Source organism: Rhipicephalus microplus, chromosome 2, assembly GCF_043290135.1.
Source record: "Rhipicephalus microplus isolate Deutch F79 chromosome 2, USDA_Rmic, whole genome shotgun sequence".
In the NCBI taxonomy this organism is placed as follows: Eukaryota; Metazoa; Arthropoda; class Arachnida; order Ixodida; family Ixodidae; genus Rhipicephalus; species Rhipicephalus microplus.
In genome coordinates this window covers 66,823,826-66,841,651 of record NC_134701.1, presented here as the reverse complement: position 1 = coordinate 66,841,651, position 17,826 = coordinate 66,823,826, and the positions used below count along the sequence as shown (strand labels likewise).

General features: G+C 42.3%; 1 protein-coding gene across 2 annotated transcripts in view; it reads left to right on the top strand.

The window, feature by feature from the left end:
• Window positions 1–17,826, top strand: part of LOC119169867 (sialin) — a 94,928-nt gene that overhangs the window by 27,363 nt on the left and 49,739 nt on the right. For both annotated transcript variants that reach the window (XM_075886529.1, XM_075886528.1), the window contains exon 2: window positions 405–730. In XM_075886529.1, the coding sequence (XP_075742644.1) occupies window positions 497–730 (234 nt within the window). In that variant the 5' untranslated portion in view covers window positions 405–496. The remainder of the gene's footprint in view (window positions 1–404; window positions 731–17,826) is intronic.

Sequence of the window (17,826 nt, the reverse complement as noted above, 5' to 3'; positions counted from 1 at the left end):
CTGCAATAATTGTGGGTCAGCCAGCCTGGGAAGGGTGGTATGTACACAAGTACTTCTGAAGCATTTAGTAATGGGCCTGCCACTTGTCTAAAAAATGTTTTCATGTAACTGGCTGCTATGCTTCCAAAGTCGACTTATTATTGTGGAAATTAATAAGGACAAAAATAAGCGCACACGACGCTTTCTGTGCCCTTCTTGGGTCCTCATTCATCTGCACAACAATAAAATAAAAAATTCTATACCAAGAAGTAAACATTTCAACTGTAATTCACTTAATGCACGCGTAAACAGGTCCATAAAAGATATCCTGAGAATGTCTTCCCAGATTTGAATGATAGATATGCTATTTCTCATGCTCGCAATCTGCCGCATTGTCCCTACATGCTTTCACCGTCTTCCTGCAGTGCCCTGCCGCTGGGTTCTCACGGCCTTTCTGTTCAGTGGTCTGCTGCTTGCCTACGCTCTGCGCTTCTCCCTGAGCGTCGCGCTGGTCGCCATGGTGAACCAGACGGCGAATGCGCATGATCTTGGGCCCGTGTTCGCCATCCAGCCAACATCTGCCACCACCATCTCTGCAGCTGCGGCTGAGCCCATGGACGCGCCGCCCGCTAACGACACAGGCACCGCCACGGACGTCCCCGTGATCACCACCACAGCAGCTCCCAATTTCTCCCGAGACGGCGGCTACGGCCAGTGTCTCGCACCTGTCCCGCCTCAAGATTCCCACAAGGTGAGATGTCTTCAAATAGGAGGGCAATACAGGACGAAGGAAGGTTACACGAGTACTTTCCGCCGAATGGGTGATCGATGTTCCGTCGCTTCATATGCTTGAAAATGAAGTCAGCTGTTTCACTTGGTAAACGTGACTCTAATCAATTTGCATTCTTTCGCGTATCTATATATTCTTGGTTTCGTAGATATAGAATTTCAGTTGTCAGCGGCACCCGTCTTCGTGTCATCTTTCATCATCCTGTCCTTGCGCTGTTTTTTTTCTTTATTCAAGTTTTAACTTATGCACTAAATAGTCCGCCTTTCACCGCTTTTCCAGCGAATTGCCTCAATGAATAGCGTTGGTGTCATCTGAGAATTTTAAATGAGATGTTCTTGTGCAAATCACTTAGGTAGTGCTGTAATCGTTCATTGATCATTCATTTGAATTCCTGTGGCTGTGGCTGTCCTGTGGCTGGGGCGTATCTGTGTATGTGTTATTATATACTCCACTTATGCTTTCTAAATATTTGAACAGCCATGCTTTTTCAAGCTTAAAAAAAAAGGCAGAAAGTTCTTTCACCCACTTACACAACCATTGACGCTCGGCGTGTGACGTCCTTTGGAGCAAAGAACATCAAGTATTTCTTTGTGCCTCAATTCTTGATTGAGATCAGAAAGGCAGTATGTCACTTCAGTGCTTTGCGAAGAATGAAGTATCAACCGCTGCCGGTTCAGAAGTTAATCGAACCGTCTCCTTCATCGCTCGTCAGTGCACAAGATATTCAAGGCGCTTTGCTGCATGCCCAGGATAACTGGCAAGTACGAATGACTAAATATCTTGGTCACGCATAACTCAAGTAAACACTAACACATTTCTTATGCCGTCAATAGTCCTAGAATGCCCCTAAAAAGATTTGCTGCTTGAAAAACAAAACACTGTGGTGTTCGTAGCTCCAAGCAACAATCAAATAAAGAGTCAGTAGTTTTATTGCAAGTTTTTTTGCCCGTAGGTATCACTGTTCTCGTTCATCTTATACCAGAAACATCTCATTGTTGTTCAATTGAGAACACTGGGTCTCTTCTCTAGTTCTTCACTGGCAGTCTCGTAGTGCCCGAGACTGCACGCAGCTCTCGTTGGCTGAAGACACCAACTCAGCCGCAAGGAACTGTCAGGTACGAACAGCCGAGTACAGGTAGCACTTATTACCTGGCACGAGTATGTGATTCAATACTAGCCTAGCTGTCGTATTTGTTGGTACTAGTACACACCTGGAAAGTTGCCGTGGCAGCATTGGATACCAAAAAAAGTGTACTCACTTTGAGGCGGTGATATACAATATTCGGTAATTTTCCTTGCGTGCTGCTAGAACAGCTTCAACCTGTCTCATTGTTTTTTTTTCGTTCAGTCTTCTAAACTTTAGGTGTGCTGCGCGAATTGCGTTTTGCTCATGTAGAACTTGGCAAATTCCAATCACACCTTCAACGATGAATTACTTTTGACACCCAGTTAACCTACTTTCCTATTTTGGCACCTGTTCTTTCAGCCATTTTGTACAGACCCTTCATTAGGGGTAAATCAGTGTATCCAACAGTGTTATTTTTCACAATTTTCTCACTGTACTAAAGTTATAAAGCTAAGATATCTTAGGTCTGAACCTTTTTGTATATGATGCTTCAACAGAACCAGCCAAATACTTGAAAGTTATAGAGCTCGATACATCAATTTCATCCTTGAAAAAGGTACTCGGTGATGAGCTTGAAATGCAGATATCAAATATTGCCTACTAATCACTCTCTGAGTCAGTTATTGAAAGACTAACCTTTATTCGCGTGGATAAAGAGACCAGCTTCTTCAGACACTCGTATTTTTCGTGTATCCAAATTTCACTCTGTGAGGCATTTAGTTAGGGTAATTCCTCCACTCATAGCAGGCGTTCGTGAAGTCCTTAGGGGCCGCAGCAGCTTCCTTCTTCTCCCAACAAGTGGGCTCTCGGTGCTTCCCAAACACGCCTTCTTATATATCATATAGCTAATGGCGTGTTCACGTGAGCGTGAATAATAACGCCAAATTTCTCTGGACATGCGTGAGAATTGGGACAGAACGCATAAATGCTTGAAAAACTGGCGAAATAAATGAATGAATAAATAAATAAATAAAGATCGAAAGAAAGAAAGAAAGAAAGAAAGAAAGAAAGAAAGAAAGAAAGAAAGAAAGAAAGAAAGAAAGAAAGAAAGAAAGAAAGAAAGAAAGAAAGAAAGAAAGAAAGAAAGAAAGAAAGAAAGAAAGAAAAGGGGCGTGTGCAGTGACCGGGTTGTTCAACGCACAAGAAAAAATTGCGCTTCGGCGCTTCGCAGATGTTCTGTTTTTTGGGGGCCACAATTTTCATAGCGGAGGGCCGAGTTTGTCGGCCCATGAGAGCACACAGACCATAGTTTTAAAAGACTCGAAAAAAAAACACGATAAAAAGCTGTCGGTATAAGTAGCTAGAGAGCTCACTCTCGCTAATTTATTGCTAGCCGACCGTTATTATACCCGTGTACAGACAATGTATATCATAAATAAACTAAAAAACAACTGAATACAACAAAAGACCAGCACCGTGCATGTTCACGTTAATTAATTCCGGTTAACTAAGAACTCACACCCCATGACCACAAACCAGGGCGCAAAGATAAGTCGAATTGAATGAAATCAGACTGCATACCAACCAGATAAAGAGATAACTGGTAACGTGGATAACTGGTAACTGGTAACGTGAATAACTGGTAATGCTGAAAAAGTGCGCTTTATTATTATTATTATTTTTAATTTGATTGAAAACATTGGTATTCTTGGCGTTAATGAAGCTTTTCATGTGTTTCATTCAATTATGGGCTGTTCTGGGGTGTCCATCAAGACGATTGTTTATTATGCTGTGTTCTATCGATTAATTGGTTACATATACGCACACGTATCTTTTGCAGTTTTACGATTATGTTACAGGATCTTCAGTTCTTTCCAGAAGTTGAGCGTGATAACATGGTTCGCACATTTTCATTTTGATACAAAGAAAAGGAGGCAGCTTGGTTATCATGCCTGTTTTCGAGTTGCCTTTATTACATGATGTTCATTCTGTATAATGCTGGCTCGTATGAACTTTGAGCGATTATTTGGAAATAACTACGCCCCTATCAGCACAGTCGCGATGTATAAATCAAAAAATATCGCTCAAACATAGTAGACTAAAGGAAAACAATAGGTGAGTTGCAGGGAGGTTAACCAGGACTTTGCCTGATTGGACAGTCCACAGTGGCGAGGAGTAAATGGCGAGACACGGAAGACAAAACAATGGAAGTTCATTGTGCTTTAGTGGTCTGTCTCGTACAACGTTACCCAAATGTGCAGTTATAAAAAATTGCACTTTTTTCCGCAGAACGGTCATTGTCACTTGTCAGTCTACCAGTGCTAAGATCTCTGTTTAGGGCTATATAGTCATATGAATGGGGATTTATAACGGTAATGCCAATACCAACTTTTTATCTATCTATCTATCTATCTATCTATCTATCTATCTATTTATCGCACCGCCTATGTCTGGGTGCTCCCAATCAGCTCTTTAACTTGGGGAAGACGAAAATTAGTAGAGACGGAGAAGATAAACGACTGCCTGAACATCACGTGAACAGCGTGAAAACATCGTCGCACACGTCATCACTCTCCACCACACACGTGAGGTATATTACGGTATACCCCGGGCCGTGGTATATGTGCCACAGGGGATAGGCATCTTATCTACCCACGAACGGTGAGAACGTGCTCTGATAACTTAAAAGCGAAAGCATACGAAAAACTTACATAGGCAACGTTGACTTTATGAATTTAAAGAATAAATCTCAGGGTTACATCAGAAATAGAAGCCAAGAGTTTCGCGTGGCAATAAAGTATCCGCATAGTCACTCCAGGTTTCGAAACTGGTTTGAAAAAAGCGCCTACGCAGGCGCATACAATCGGTGAAACGTCAACACTGGTCGCAGTGCTAGGTATTTTTATTGAAAACATGAAATATGCACCACGGTACAGGTGTCACATTGGTTTCACGTCAACTGTATGCTTAAGCACCATGCGTTAACGTTTGTCTACATAGCCCCAGCAAGGCTGCCATTCTCGAAGGCACAGGCGCTAAGCGCGACAATGAACTTACCACTTCTGGTGTTGGCGATGGCTATGATCCTGTTGGCATCGTTGCGTAACTATAAACAACTGGCTCTATAGAACATGTTCAACTGTTCAACATGTGTCTGTGCTCCTGAAATTTTCGCGTATCTTCAGCGTTACTGCGTAACGCTGAAGATACTTTATTCTTCAGCGTTACTGCGTAACGCTAAAGAATAAAGTTACAAGACAGTGTTTTTCCTTACACACGCTTCGCTTAACGTTTATTTTCGCGGTACGTGGATTCTGACGAATTTTTATTCCACGCGCGAATTGCAGATTGCCGTTCTCCGTTCGTTAATCTATATTCAACAGCTTGGTCCCTCTGAATGAACACTGCGAGTCGGCCTAAATGTAACAAATTTCCCTTGACAATATTCACGCAAGAGCACTGGGATAAAGCACATGTCCTTGTGTATTAGTCTTTGTCCCAGTACTTTTACAGAAATCTTATCAAGGTAAACTTAACTCTATCTTACTTGAACAGTTTGCACGTTAAGTTCATTTGCAATTGTATATGTTTTCTTTGTCACGTCACTCATTTTGCTCCGTTTTTCAACCTCTGTTTGTCTAATTGTCTCTGATACAGCTCCTAATTCCATTTCGAAACCCTTTACGGCTACTTCATCGTCTTTCTACTTATTGGTTACGTGGTCCATATATTCACATTCAGTCATGTCAGCTTGCTCGAGAGATGGTTCGATAAATATATAAAATAGCCCGATCATAATTGCCGTACAGCAGATGTAGTAGAAAATGACCACAATAATAAAGGTGCAAGCTGGAGAAGCTTCCACGGGTCGGTGAACTCGCTCATAGACTTATTCGCGAGTGAGCGACTCATGCTGTGTGACTCTTCTCCATCTGTTGTGTGTTCCCGTGATCTCAGTTCGCTGAAGAAATAGAACACTCGACGGGGCTCACTCAGACTAAGATAAAGCCACGAGTCAGAGTCTGAGCGATTCGGGGTGCGCAAGACTTGGTTAGTTTGAGACCCAGTGAAACCAGTTGACAAAAAAAAATTGAGTGTGTATACGAGTGAGTCCTTCTGCAGAAAATTATGCCGAGTCTGAGGCCTAGAGAGCCCTAAGTACAAAATGTACTTTAAGAGTGTCAGTGAGCTCCACAATTCTCGCTGTTCTATGGTAACTAGACATTATTTTGTATGCCAAGGATTGTAATAAAAGCTGTGAAATTCATTATGCGGCTGTGCGTGCCAAGCACACGACGTAACCATAGCGTACGCTGTAGTGGAGGACTCCAGCTTATATTTAACCAGCTGCGTTTTCTTAAAGGCAAGCTGCTGTGGTGTTGCCAGGTTGATGAGCTGCCTGGTTGATGACCCAAAATTCATGAGTTTGATTCTGGTCATGGATGCCAAATTTCAGTGGAATCAAAATTATAGAGTCCCGTACACTATATGTGATTCAGATGCACGTTAAGAACCCTATAGGCCAAGGGTATCAAACACTCGGCCTATGTAACTCTCGCTAGCGGCTCTGATTTCCCACAAACTAATGTTTTGTGACATTTTTAAACAGTACTCGCAGTACTTTCTCACCTAATATAAAAATTAGCTATTTGTTTGAGTAAGCTACAGAAACGAAACTGGTCTCAGGCATTTCTTTTGGTGATCCACCCCGCGTGGTCCATACAAGTGGCGGACCGGAAACACCACGCTTGGACAAATGTTGCATTGCCTGCGGATCTCGAGTACAATGCATGATTTTTTATTTATTTTTGCCCAAGATAGCTTTTGTTCTCCTCTCTCAATTATGTTCTAACAACTTTCCAGCATCTGTGCTTCATGTTTATTCACAGAGCTTCAAGGAAAAGAATATATTTATCTAGTTTTTAGTGAGATGGTCTGAAGATGCATGCAATAATTTCAGAAGAATTATTTCCAGCTGTGCACCAGACATCATCCTGTTTTCTTTAGTCGGCGTCTGTCGTTAGTGCAGGATGTCCAATGCTTTAGGTAATTTCTTTGTTTTATCAGAGGAAGGAAGGAAGCAAGAAAAGAAAGAAGGCAGGAAGGTTAACCAGAAAGACATCCGGTTGGCTACCCTACACTGGTGACTTCGTTAAGTGGATAAGAAAGAGGGAGTAGGAAAGAGAGGGAAACGAGAAAGGGAGCGATAGACAGTAAATTTACTGCAGCGTGTAGAACTCCACCACAAGTCAGAGGCGTTCACACAAACCCGTCATCCTCAAAAAACACAAGAGGGCTTTCACTGCCTTGTAGGTTACCAAGGGATGTGGACGGTGCTGTAATACTACCTGCAGAGAAAGAAGCCGATCATCCAGTGGCCGCATTGCGTTGGCAAGTAGCAAATTGAGCACAGTGGCACAGAAAGTGTTAAATATTTTCATCGGTGCCGCAAACATCGCATGCCGCACTGTCAGTCATTCCGATTAACGGGTATAAGCTTTCGTGAAAGCAACTCCCAGCTAAAGACGATAGAGAAGCGAAGCTTCACGTCGACGTAGGTCGAGTGGGGGCCAGAATTGTAGTGAAGGGTCAAGTTCATGTAGTCTTGTACGTTGTATGCTTGGTGTGTTCTCTCGGGAGCCAGACGCAGTAAAGTTCATCAGCAACACGAACAGACTGTGGCACTACCAGTTTCACTTCAGCATAAGCATAGTATTCATTCGGTGCATTAAGCTGAGCATGCCGCCAAGCACTGACTCCGAAAGCAACAATGCAGAAGCCGCTTTTAATCCGAAAGAGAGCGAACGGCCGCTCGAGCCAAAGTGCCGCCACTCACCAGAACTCTCAGCAGCCGGCAGAGGTTGCACATCCTTCTGTTGCAAACAGACAAAAAGGTGGTAGTCACGTGATCAGGTCATGGGCGCCCTCCGAGCTTGGGCACCCTCGGAGTAAAGGTGCTCTGGGTTGGGAGCATGGTGCTGAGATGGAATTGGCGGAAGGTATCTAGGGTGTTCTTCTTGGGTAGTCGCTCTGTTAACCTATACTAGGATGATCTAGGAGCACCTGATACCTAGAGCATAAGCTAACAGCTGTTCCACTTAAAGGAGGTTCCTCCTAAAGATAATAAGCACAAGAGTGCGTCAGAAATACGTGAGGTAAGGTAAAACAATTGTCTGAACATGGTTAGGTTAAAGATTAACTTCGTTTCGTGAAATCAGTTTCTTTAGAAGAGAGGCAAAAACAGATTCTTGCCGGCGTATATTTATATCGAGCACTAACAGCTAATTGTTACTTATCTGTGTCATCATATACAATTCCTTCGTTCCTAACAAGTTCTTTCTGGCGCACTGCTTAAAGCATGAAGATATGTTAGGGAAGAGAGACAGAACAAAGCTACACTGTCAACTGTTTGTTGAAAGCAAAGGCTGCTGTTCTCTCGTGCTAAGTCGCAAAGGTACCTAAAAAGGCATGTGAAGCCTTACAGGCACTCTGCCGAAGGTATCGCCTCCGAAATTCTCTTCAGCTGTGGCAAGTTCTACATAGCACAGACGGGGTGATGTATTAACAACCGCCTGAGGAAGCATGCGGAGAGCATTGGTAGAAAAGTGATAGTGTGCATCATACGAGGCATGTTAAGTCACTCTCATGTGTGCCGCTATTCACTCAAGCTAAGATTATTGGTGACAGCAGAGATCCGATGGTGAGGCAATCATAAGAAGTGTTTAACTTTAGTTAGAAAGGGTGAGCCTGAATCAGTGACACGCTATTTCTGATAATTGTGTCTGAGAAACCCTTTCAAAGGCGGCAGCCTTTATTGAGATTCTTAAACGCGGAAATTCGCTCTCTCTGTCTTTCTATTTGCTTATCTCTCACTCGATTCAGCCAACCGGAAAAATTTTAAGCTCTTGCTCAACGCCCAGCCATCTTGATCTGGTAGCTGCGTTCATACATGTGCACTTTTTCCATCAAAAAGCAAATATTAGGCATATCTTGGGTGCAAAATCAATACGTAGAAATTAGGTGGCGTGTTTTTTTTTTTACCAGAAAATGCGTAGATATGACCAGCCTAGCGTTTTTCACGCTGCGTTGACAGTGCGACGCTATGTGCAAAAAAGCGTGTGTTTCGTACGCTTCACTAACAAGATACGGTGCTGCCCCGTACCAGTGGCTCTTCGTTCTACACAAGCTTTCGTTTTTCTACATTACTGCCACATGGCGCCCATATATGATGCAACGCCTCAAGGCAAAATACTATCGTTTTTCAACGCCATTTGCCGTCTAACAGGCAGATACTCCGCCAATTTTCTTACTGGGCAGATTTCATGCTGGCATGCTTGACGTCACTCTTTCATGCTCCTGCACATGCAAGTTTTTCTGGTTTGGGGCATTTGCTGTCAATAAACAGTTGCAGCTTGGCACTCTTCATTCTCCTTTCCCTGCCCCATCTTCATGTTTAAAGCGTTACGCCATAAGCAACGTGTTTACAAAAATTATGCAACCACTGTCCCAGGACAAGTTGTTCAGGAATCCATGATTTTCTTTCAGTTTTGTGATGCACTAATGACAAAATAGCGCTTCATTTAAATAGTGGCGTTCGTTTGAACTACGACCCAAGTTTTGCAAGGTTTTCAGGGTGCGTGATTAGCTAAAAGTTATCATCTCGGTGCTCCCTTGTGTATTTTTATTTACTTATTTCTACACATTTTTTATCTGCCCAGCGCAACTCATACTGGAAGTAAAGAGAATATGGCAAACAACTTCCGTGTTGAATTCAACAAGTTTTCGAGTGTGGTTAGTATAATATTTTGTTACATACTGCCGGCCTTCCATGAAGGCCTTAAGCAAGAGTGGGGCATAAAGAAAAAGTACAACTGAAGCTCGAAAAAAAGAAGTACATAAAGTGATATATTGTGAAATAGTGACATTATAAATATCCAAAAACAACAATATGAAATAAACTTTGTGGCAGTAAGCACTCACAAAGCCCAAACCACCCATACAACAATAACCCAAGCAGCATAGAGCCCCTACAAGCACTGATCCCGTACTCACATAGCACCAAAAAAAGTTTCAGCATTAATTTGAACATCGCAAAACAAAGAAATGCATGACGTCACATTACGCCCACCAAGCGCTGTAGCAGCTACGGAGCCATATCTTTTATCGCATGCATAAAATAATCAATGTTGTGCCGTTCTACCACATAAGAAGGTATAAGGCGTTCTATTCGACGATTGTCCCTGGAAAGAAAGAGTAGAGAAAAGTGTTCGTTCTGTACTTCAGCTCAGACACTTTTTTTTGTGTGATGGGACCAAGTCAAGCGGCTAACGGCGGGTTCTATGAGTTGAAATGATTAAGTCCGTAAGATCTTGTAATAAAAAAAATAAATAAGCTTCATCCTGTCATGATAGCGCCTTGTTTCAAGATCCTCTAATCCTGCTTTCTGTAGGAGGTGCGACCGGGATGTTTCCTTACTATAACTGTTGTAAATAAACCTAGCAGATTTTCTCTCGACACCCTCCCGTTTTCGTTTATTAGAGGCTGCCACAGCATACTCCAATATAGGCCGAACAAATGTCTTGTAGGCTGATAATTTTATTTCTTGTGTTGGGTGAACCCGCATGTGCCGGAGCTATTCTAATTGTCTGTAGGCTTTTTTAGCAGTAAACACTACATGTTCATTCCAGCGCAAATCAGAGGTTATGATTAGTCCTAAATACTTATAGCTGTGCACAAAGCCTAATGGTTGGTTATTGAAGAAATACGTGAACTTGAGTGGTTGCTCCTTACCGGTTATGGTCATTGCTGCTATTTTTTTTGCTATTAACTGTCATCTGTCATGTACTACACCAGTTCGCATCTGTACTTAATGCTCTATTTATTTTATTTGTTTATTTATTTATTTATTTATTTATTTATTTATTTATTACAAGTACCTACATCGCCCATTCTGCATTGTTGTAGTAGGATTACAGTAGAAAATAGAATACAAAACAGCAAAATTAAAAGCAAATAAATCGTGCATTACAGTATACAGGAGAAATCAACCCTTGTAGTACAGCATTAGAACAAAAGTACAAAACACAGGATTATACAACGAAAGCAGTAATTATACATATAAAAATCAACAACCAAGGGAAGTACAACGCCAACGTTAAATATATGGGTTATTTCAGCAGCTCAAAATGCTGTTTCAATGGCTGTTAGGAAATTTGAATCAGAGAATATTGGTATTTTTAGCGCATTCCAGTCAATAATAGAATTTGGAAAGAAAGAGTATTTAAGGACATTCAATCGACAGGTATATTCTCTAATTTTATATAAGTGATCTTTCCGTTCGGACATATAACTAGGCGCCTTTAAATACCCCTCTTTATTTAGCCCAGTCTTACCGTGATATATATTATAAAAAAATTTAAGTCTTTGAACTTTCCGTCGTCCACAAAAGGGTTCCTATCCCAAGGCCTGAAGAATTCCAGAAGACCTTATTCTAAAATCGTAGTTTCCTGTAACAAACCTAGCAGCCCTTTTTTGCACCCTCTCCAGCTTTTCTTTCAGTACATTCGTGAAAGCGTCCCAAGAAACACAAGCATACTCTAAAATTGGGCGCACATTTGTAATATACAGGGTTTCCTTGAGTGTTCGCGGCGCGTCGCTGAAATTTCTTTGGAAAAAATGAATTAAGCGCGAAGCCTTGGCTGTGATTAGTTCTACGTGACTGGTCCAATCTAGTGTTGCCGTGAATGTTACGCCGAGATACTTAACTTGATCTACCTTTTGTACTGCGCAGGAATTTAAGTAATAAGACCTGGATACTACCTTTTTTTGTTATTAAATTGCACATAAAAACATTTAGTAGCACCTGATTATTAGGACTAGATGTTTCCTGGTATATTACGCAGTCGTCTGCGAACAGCCGAATTTGTACGCGTGTGTTCTGACAATGTAATTGATGAACAGCAGGAAATATAAAGGACAGAGAACGGAGCCCTGAGGAACACTAGATGCCACCAGAGCGAAAGGGGATGTCGTGCCATCAATGATTACACATTGCCGCCTTGACGAGAGGTACGCAGTAATCCAGGCCACAAGGCGATCATTTTTGAGAATCGGCTTCTATTTTATTATAGGCTTAGAGTGGGATACCCAATCAAAGGCTTTTTTGAAATCTGAAAATAATATATCTACATGATTATGTCTGTCTAACGCTAAAGAAAGGTCATGTATTGTTAAGACTAGTTGAGTGACTGTAGACACCTCTCTACGGAATCCGTGATGCCGATCATCAATCAAATTATTGCTCTCAACGAAGGCAGATATGTGCTTGAATATAATTTGTTCAAACAGCTTCACTGAAGTACACAAAATTGATATAGGCCTGTATTTGATATTTGTTTGGTAACTGATACCACAATTGTGATCGTGACATTGTTTTTTTTTTTTGCAGTCATTTACTCTTCGACACATCCAAATAAGTTTCTCCGAACTGAAAAACCAGTTCTAACATTGTGTTCAATTGTAGCACTTTTTTTTTCCTTATGTGAAACAGTATAATTATACAGCAAACCAATTGGTATTAGTTTGCTCTATTTCAAGAATCCGTACGTTACAAGTGTGTCAAGAGCGCTAAAAATGCCTAGTGTACAACCAGTGTCAATCGTGCTTGAGCTGGTAATGTTCGGCATGCGGTTGGGCTCAATACCTTGTTACGCTAGTCGAGGGCTGTCCGGCAAGCGGGTGTGAACTCGAATGCGCAGCTTCCGCGTTTCCGCAAAGTCATGAGTGCGCGTAATAGCCGGCGGACTGAGCGAGCATCCATGCGCAGTCAGTCGGGGGACAGCGCAGAGGTGGCTAGGAAAGGTGGTATACGTGCTGATCTGAATAGCCAGAGCACAAGATGCGTCTCGCCGGCTTTGCGTGTCACTGACCCGCTGCCGGGAAGGGGCTCCCTTCGTGCGAACTAAGCAGTGGTACGAACACACGAAACAAGAGATCTACACGTTCTATACGATACTGGAACTGTAGTGCCTCGAACTAGGTGCAGAGACCAAGTGGTCGTGAAATTTCGCGTTGCATCACATTACACAGCTCCTGTTGCACACACACCACTTGAAAGCGCTGCTTACATCTGACAAACGGGCTTCCGCATTCATTGTACGCCAAGCGGGTCAGTGGCTCTTTTATAGAAGCACCATCCGGTGAAACAAGAGTACGCTTCTTGCCCTGTCTCCTGTTAATTATGACGGCACCATTGAAGTCTTTTACGCCCTCACTTAGTGAACACAGCGAACATGTAATAAATATTTAGTCCAGCTCAAACTGAAGTTTCTCTTCCAGAACACCAATCTTTTCAGCGGGCAAAGCGTTGGGGTTCGCGTGACGTGCGGAGTTTCTGAGGCGCAGCGCCGTGAAATGCACAAGGGAGCGGCCACACGGAACGCTTGATTGCGAACGCTGACTGCGTGACATATAAAGGTGAATTTCCACGCGAAACTGTTTCATGCCGGGCTACACTACGACTCAGCTGATGTATTGCTGTCACGCATATGACATGGTAAAATATATAAGTAACCAGTCTCATAGAAAAAAGAACCAGGATGAACGATTTTGTCTCACGGCGACCTCCCAACCCGCATCGCGCTGCGCTAGTCACTACGCCACAAAGCGCACGTTGACAGGAGAGCTAACGGCAAGCAAGTTATAAACACCATATACCATTCGGTCATCCTTCAAAATTTACTTCAAGTTGAAGAACCTGTCTAGCGAGGCCGAGGTTGAAGGAGGCAACTGCTCAGGAGTAGCGGGCCTCTCCGAAAGGCGCTAGCACTTTTGCACTGCGTTGATACTCTTCTACAGGCGAGACTAAAAGTAGACGAGGTTACTACGTTGCGCATTGTGCTGCCCATTGCATGTATCCCATAGAGATTCGTTGTGCCATCGAAAGCTAAATACGCATGCCGTTCACTTGATTACATGACGAATGCTCAATTTTATCTGCCCATGCTGATCTTAGAAAGTTGAATACAGCTTGCTCGGAGCAGACAATACGCTGCGTTAGTAACCCTTGACATAGCTAAAACGTATGACAGTTCTAGCACTCCTTTTACTGATCACTCTGCAAAGCCTAAATTTTCTACATTATATTATTCAGTAGAAAGCAGAATTTTTAAAATCCAGACGATTTATTGCGTGAAGGATGAATATTGTTCACCCAAATTCAAATAGAAACGAGTAGTTCCCAAAGGGGCGGTCCTATATCCTGTACTATTCAATATACTCATGAGCTCTATTCAGATTGACGAGGATGTCTGCATTCTACGCAGACGAGGATATTGTCTGCGTAGAATGCAGACGATATAGCATTCTACGCTGCAGACAACGACATTTACTGACTGCATCAAAAATTGCGGAGATATAATAATACTCTACAAATTTGGTTGCACTTGATTTCATTGTCATTAAACATATGCAAAAGTGTGCTATTCGTGTTTCCCCTAGAAGATTCAATTTCAATTCCTGTATTATATAATAAAGAGCCTATTCCACAAGTGGATTCAGTCAAGTACTCAGGCATGATTTACAATGAAAAACGTAACTGAAGTTCACACATGGAATATGTAGCAGAAAAGGCACAATGGGCGTCAGGTTTGTTACGCAGGCTAAGCAACCGAACATATGGGTTGCGCAGAGGCCAATGCTAATGGTATATAAAATGTACATGCACCCGAAATTAAAATTTGGGCGCACGTAATTGTCGGGCGGTGCTGCTTATAAAATGAAACCTCTAGTAATCATAGAGCAAGAATCACTGCGAATATGCCGGAGAATCCCAGGTTCATGGCGATTAATGTAATTTATAATGAAGCACACTTGCCAACACTCGTTTGTCGATTCCGCATCCAAACGGTTCAGACCTTTTTTTTTTAATTTTTACAGTTTACCGGCTGAAGATCAGATTAGGCATTTATCAATGAACCAGACTCCTTCGTTTTTGTTCATTGGACACGATTTCATGCAGCTCAGATAATTTTTGTTAAAAACAAACTGTATAGCATAAATGTGGACATTAACACAGTAATCGAAACTTATTCCTCAATCCGCAACATTGTGATAGAATATGATAAAATCTTCCCCAGGACATCCAAATTGCAATCTCCTATATTTTTGAACAATACATTAAAATATTCTCTTGTACATGCAAGAACAGTTAATGTAATAGCCACATATGCTTCTGTGAACAATGAAAAGGCAGGCATAGGAATTGCCTTTTATTACCTCAGCTGGTATTTCTCGGTGAGGCTTCTGTATTTCTCTCCAATATTTGAAGCCGAGCTTATAGCTATCACTATAGCGCTTCGAAAAGTTCCTTCGAACGAAACCAGTGCAATCATCATAACAGATTCACTTTCGATGTGTGCAGCTCTCACAGCCTCAAAACAATCTCGAGCCCAATAGTTGCGTTCGGCACATTAGTACTGCCACAGTCAAAGTTCCTGAAATATGTATAATCTTGTGTCACTGTGGGTTACCATTGAATTACCTGGCAGATTTTTTAGCGCGAGAATCACTACATGGACCATTAATTTCGGTACTTCTAGAGTTAGAATACTTAGCAAGAAGTAGATATCAAAAGTTTGTCATTTCTACAGATAGGTTAAAAAATATAACAAAATTGATAGAATATCGCAACCTCAAATTACCATGCAAACCTCAGAGAAGTCAGTCGAAAAAAAAGATTAGAGTTATTGTCTCCCGATTGCTGTGCCATGTACCCCCCCCCCCCCATTACGCTTTTATATACACAGAGCTGGTCTTACACTATCCCCATTTTTTTCCTTTCTGCGAAATATCGAAAAATATTGAACAACATTGTATATGACGTCGTAAGTATGCAGTAATTAGGAAAAGACTACTAAACTGTTAAAAATTTTGTTGCCTCCTTTTTAGAACATTCCCGTATGCCGTCTTTGCCGTCTTTGATGCAGTGTGTAATTTCATTCAAGCCACTGAAAATATTTTGACATAATCCCCAATTTAACAAATACTCAAATAAAAGAAGCCGGGAAATGATTTGTAAAATGTTAATAAATATATGTCAAACATCTCAAAATAATCGGGCTTCGCAAGCTCAGCTATCTGGTCGGCTCCAAAATTCTAGATAAGTTTATTATAACAGTGCTTATTTTTTGTTTTGTTTTTTCTCACTCTGTGTTTATGTTTTTGTAATTTATTCTTTCTTGTACATTATTTATTGGTGAGCAATAGTGCAGTTACCACACAATGAATACTATATGTCTTCTTGGCCAATCTCCCAAAAAGGGCATGTGCCACGGTTTCCACGCCACAAACAAACAAAAGATGGGTAAATATCTTGAGACTACACAGCACTGTCTCACGAAGTTCGTTCATAAACGCTCGTGAAGCTCGGTCGCCCTCAAGAAGCAGAAGAGTGGCCTTGCGCGTATGCGAGACCATTGGCCAGGGTCCCTAAATCTCTTTTTCTGCTCGTGGATTGAAGGACTGAAAGGAACGTACAGTCGTTAGAGAGCTCAACTCGATCGCGCCTGGGTTCAGTTGCCAATGCTCGCCGACACAATCGCCAAGCATGGCCAAGCAACAGCGCCCCGTGCTTCGGGGCTGGCACCAGTGCAAGCTATGATGCAGAGCTTTCGAGTTAAGCTTTGTGATGACTGAACACACCAAAACACTTAATTGATGACAGATGGTTTTATTTAGTGCTTCTTATGTGGTTAATAAAAAACACACATAAAAAGAATCAAATGGCACGTGTATATCGTGAGGTGGTGTCGTTTGGTTACGTCATTGAGAAATGGCACTTATTTATGGTGCAAGGAAATAAAGTTGTCGTTTACAGGCGTAACTTGCTGCGCATGCATGTGGTAGGGTTCCACAAACTCGAGCAATAACAAAATCAATCGCGATGCTGTGGAAGCCTATTACATGCATGTGGAGCGAGGTGCTTGCGTAAGCGACAGCTCTGTCGCTCCGCGTGACTAGGGAGCGCAATTTTTCTAATAGCGTAATTAAATGACACCCTAGAACAAACAATATGAGCGTGTCCTGACATGTGTGAAAGAAATACGGGCACTTCCCAGTCAGCGCTTCTGTGTGTCCGTTTCTTCTAGTCTGCCTTTCGGATGATGAAGCTGCCAGATAGCGAAAGTGTGCACATAATGTCTTAAAGACGCGTAACATATTCCTCATTGCTCTGTAGGATGATGACAAATAGTATGAAGTGCTTTTTCTTTGTTCGTATATTTATGATGTTTCATGGCCTATAGTGCGTACACTGCAAAGCACTTGCCGTACAGTTCTCGCAAGAGAGTTACGTGCGAAGGTTAGGGCTCAAAAAGGTCATTTCTCCAGCTTTTGCTTTTACTGTGTTGCGTGCGTCCCCGCTGGCAGACTCCACTTAGAGCACCCGATAATTACTAAGATGATCTTGAAGACCCACGAACGCTCACTATCAGTACTTTGCCCCACCGCGGTGGTCTAGTGGCTAAGGTACTCGACTGCTGACCTGCAGGTCGCGGGATCGAATCCCGGCTGCGGCGGCTGCATTTTCGATGGAGGCGGAAATGTTGTAGGGCCGTGTGCTCATACTTTGATGCACGTTAAAGAACCCCAGGTGGTCGAAATTTCCGGAGCCCTCCACTACGGCGTCTCTCATAGTCATATGGTGGTTTTGGGACGTTAAACCTCACAAAACCATACGGCTCATTTCTGAAAATTTTAGTTGTGGTGTCTCAAAAAAACGTATAGACACCATACTGTTTTCAACAATTACTAAAAAAATTGGGGGACCCTTAAGCTTCGCCTTTAAGAGTTGAACACGATAATGAAATCCGGCCCCTAGTGTTCCCTTCCAACTGATAAGTTCATGCTTATTAATGTGTTTTGTCACACACACTCACACACACACACACACACACACAAACGTGCGCGTGCGCGTGCATGAATGGTGCGCACA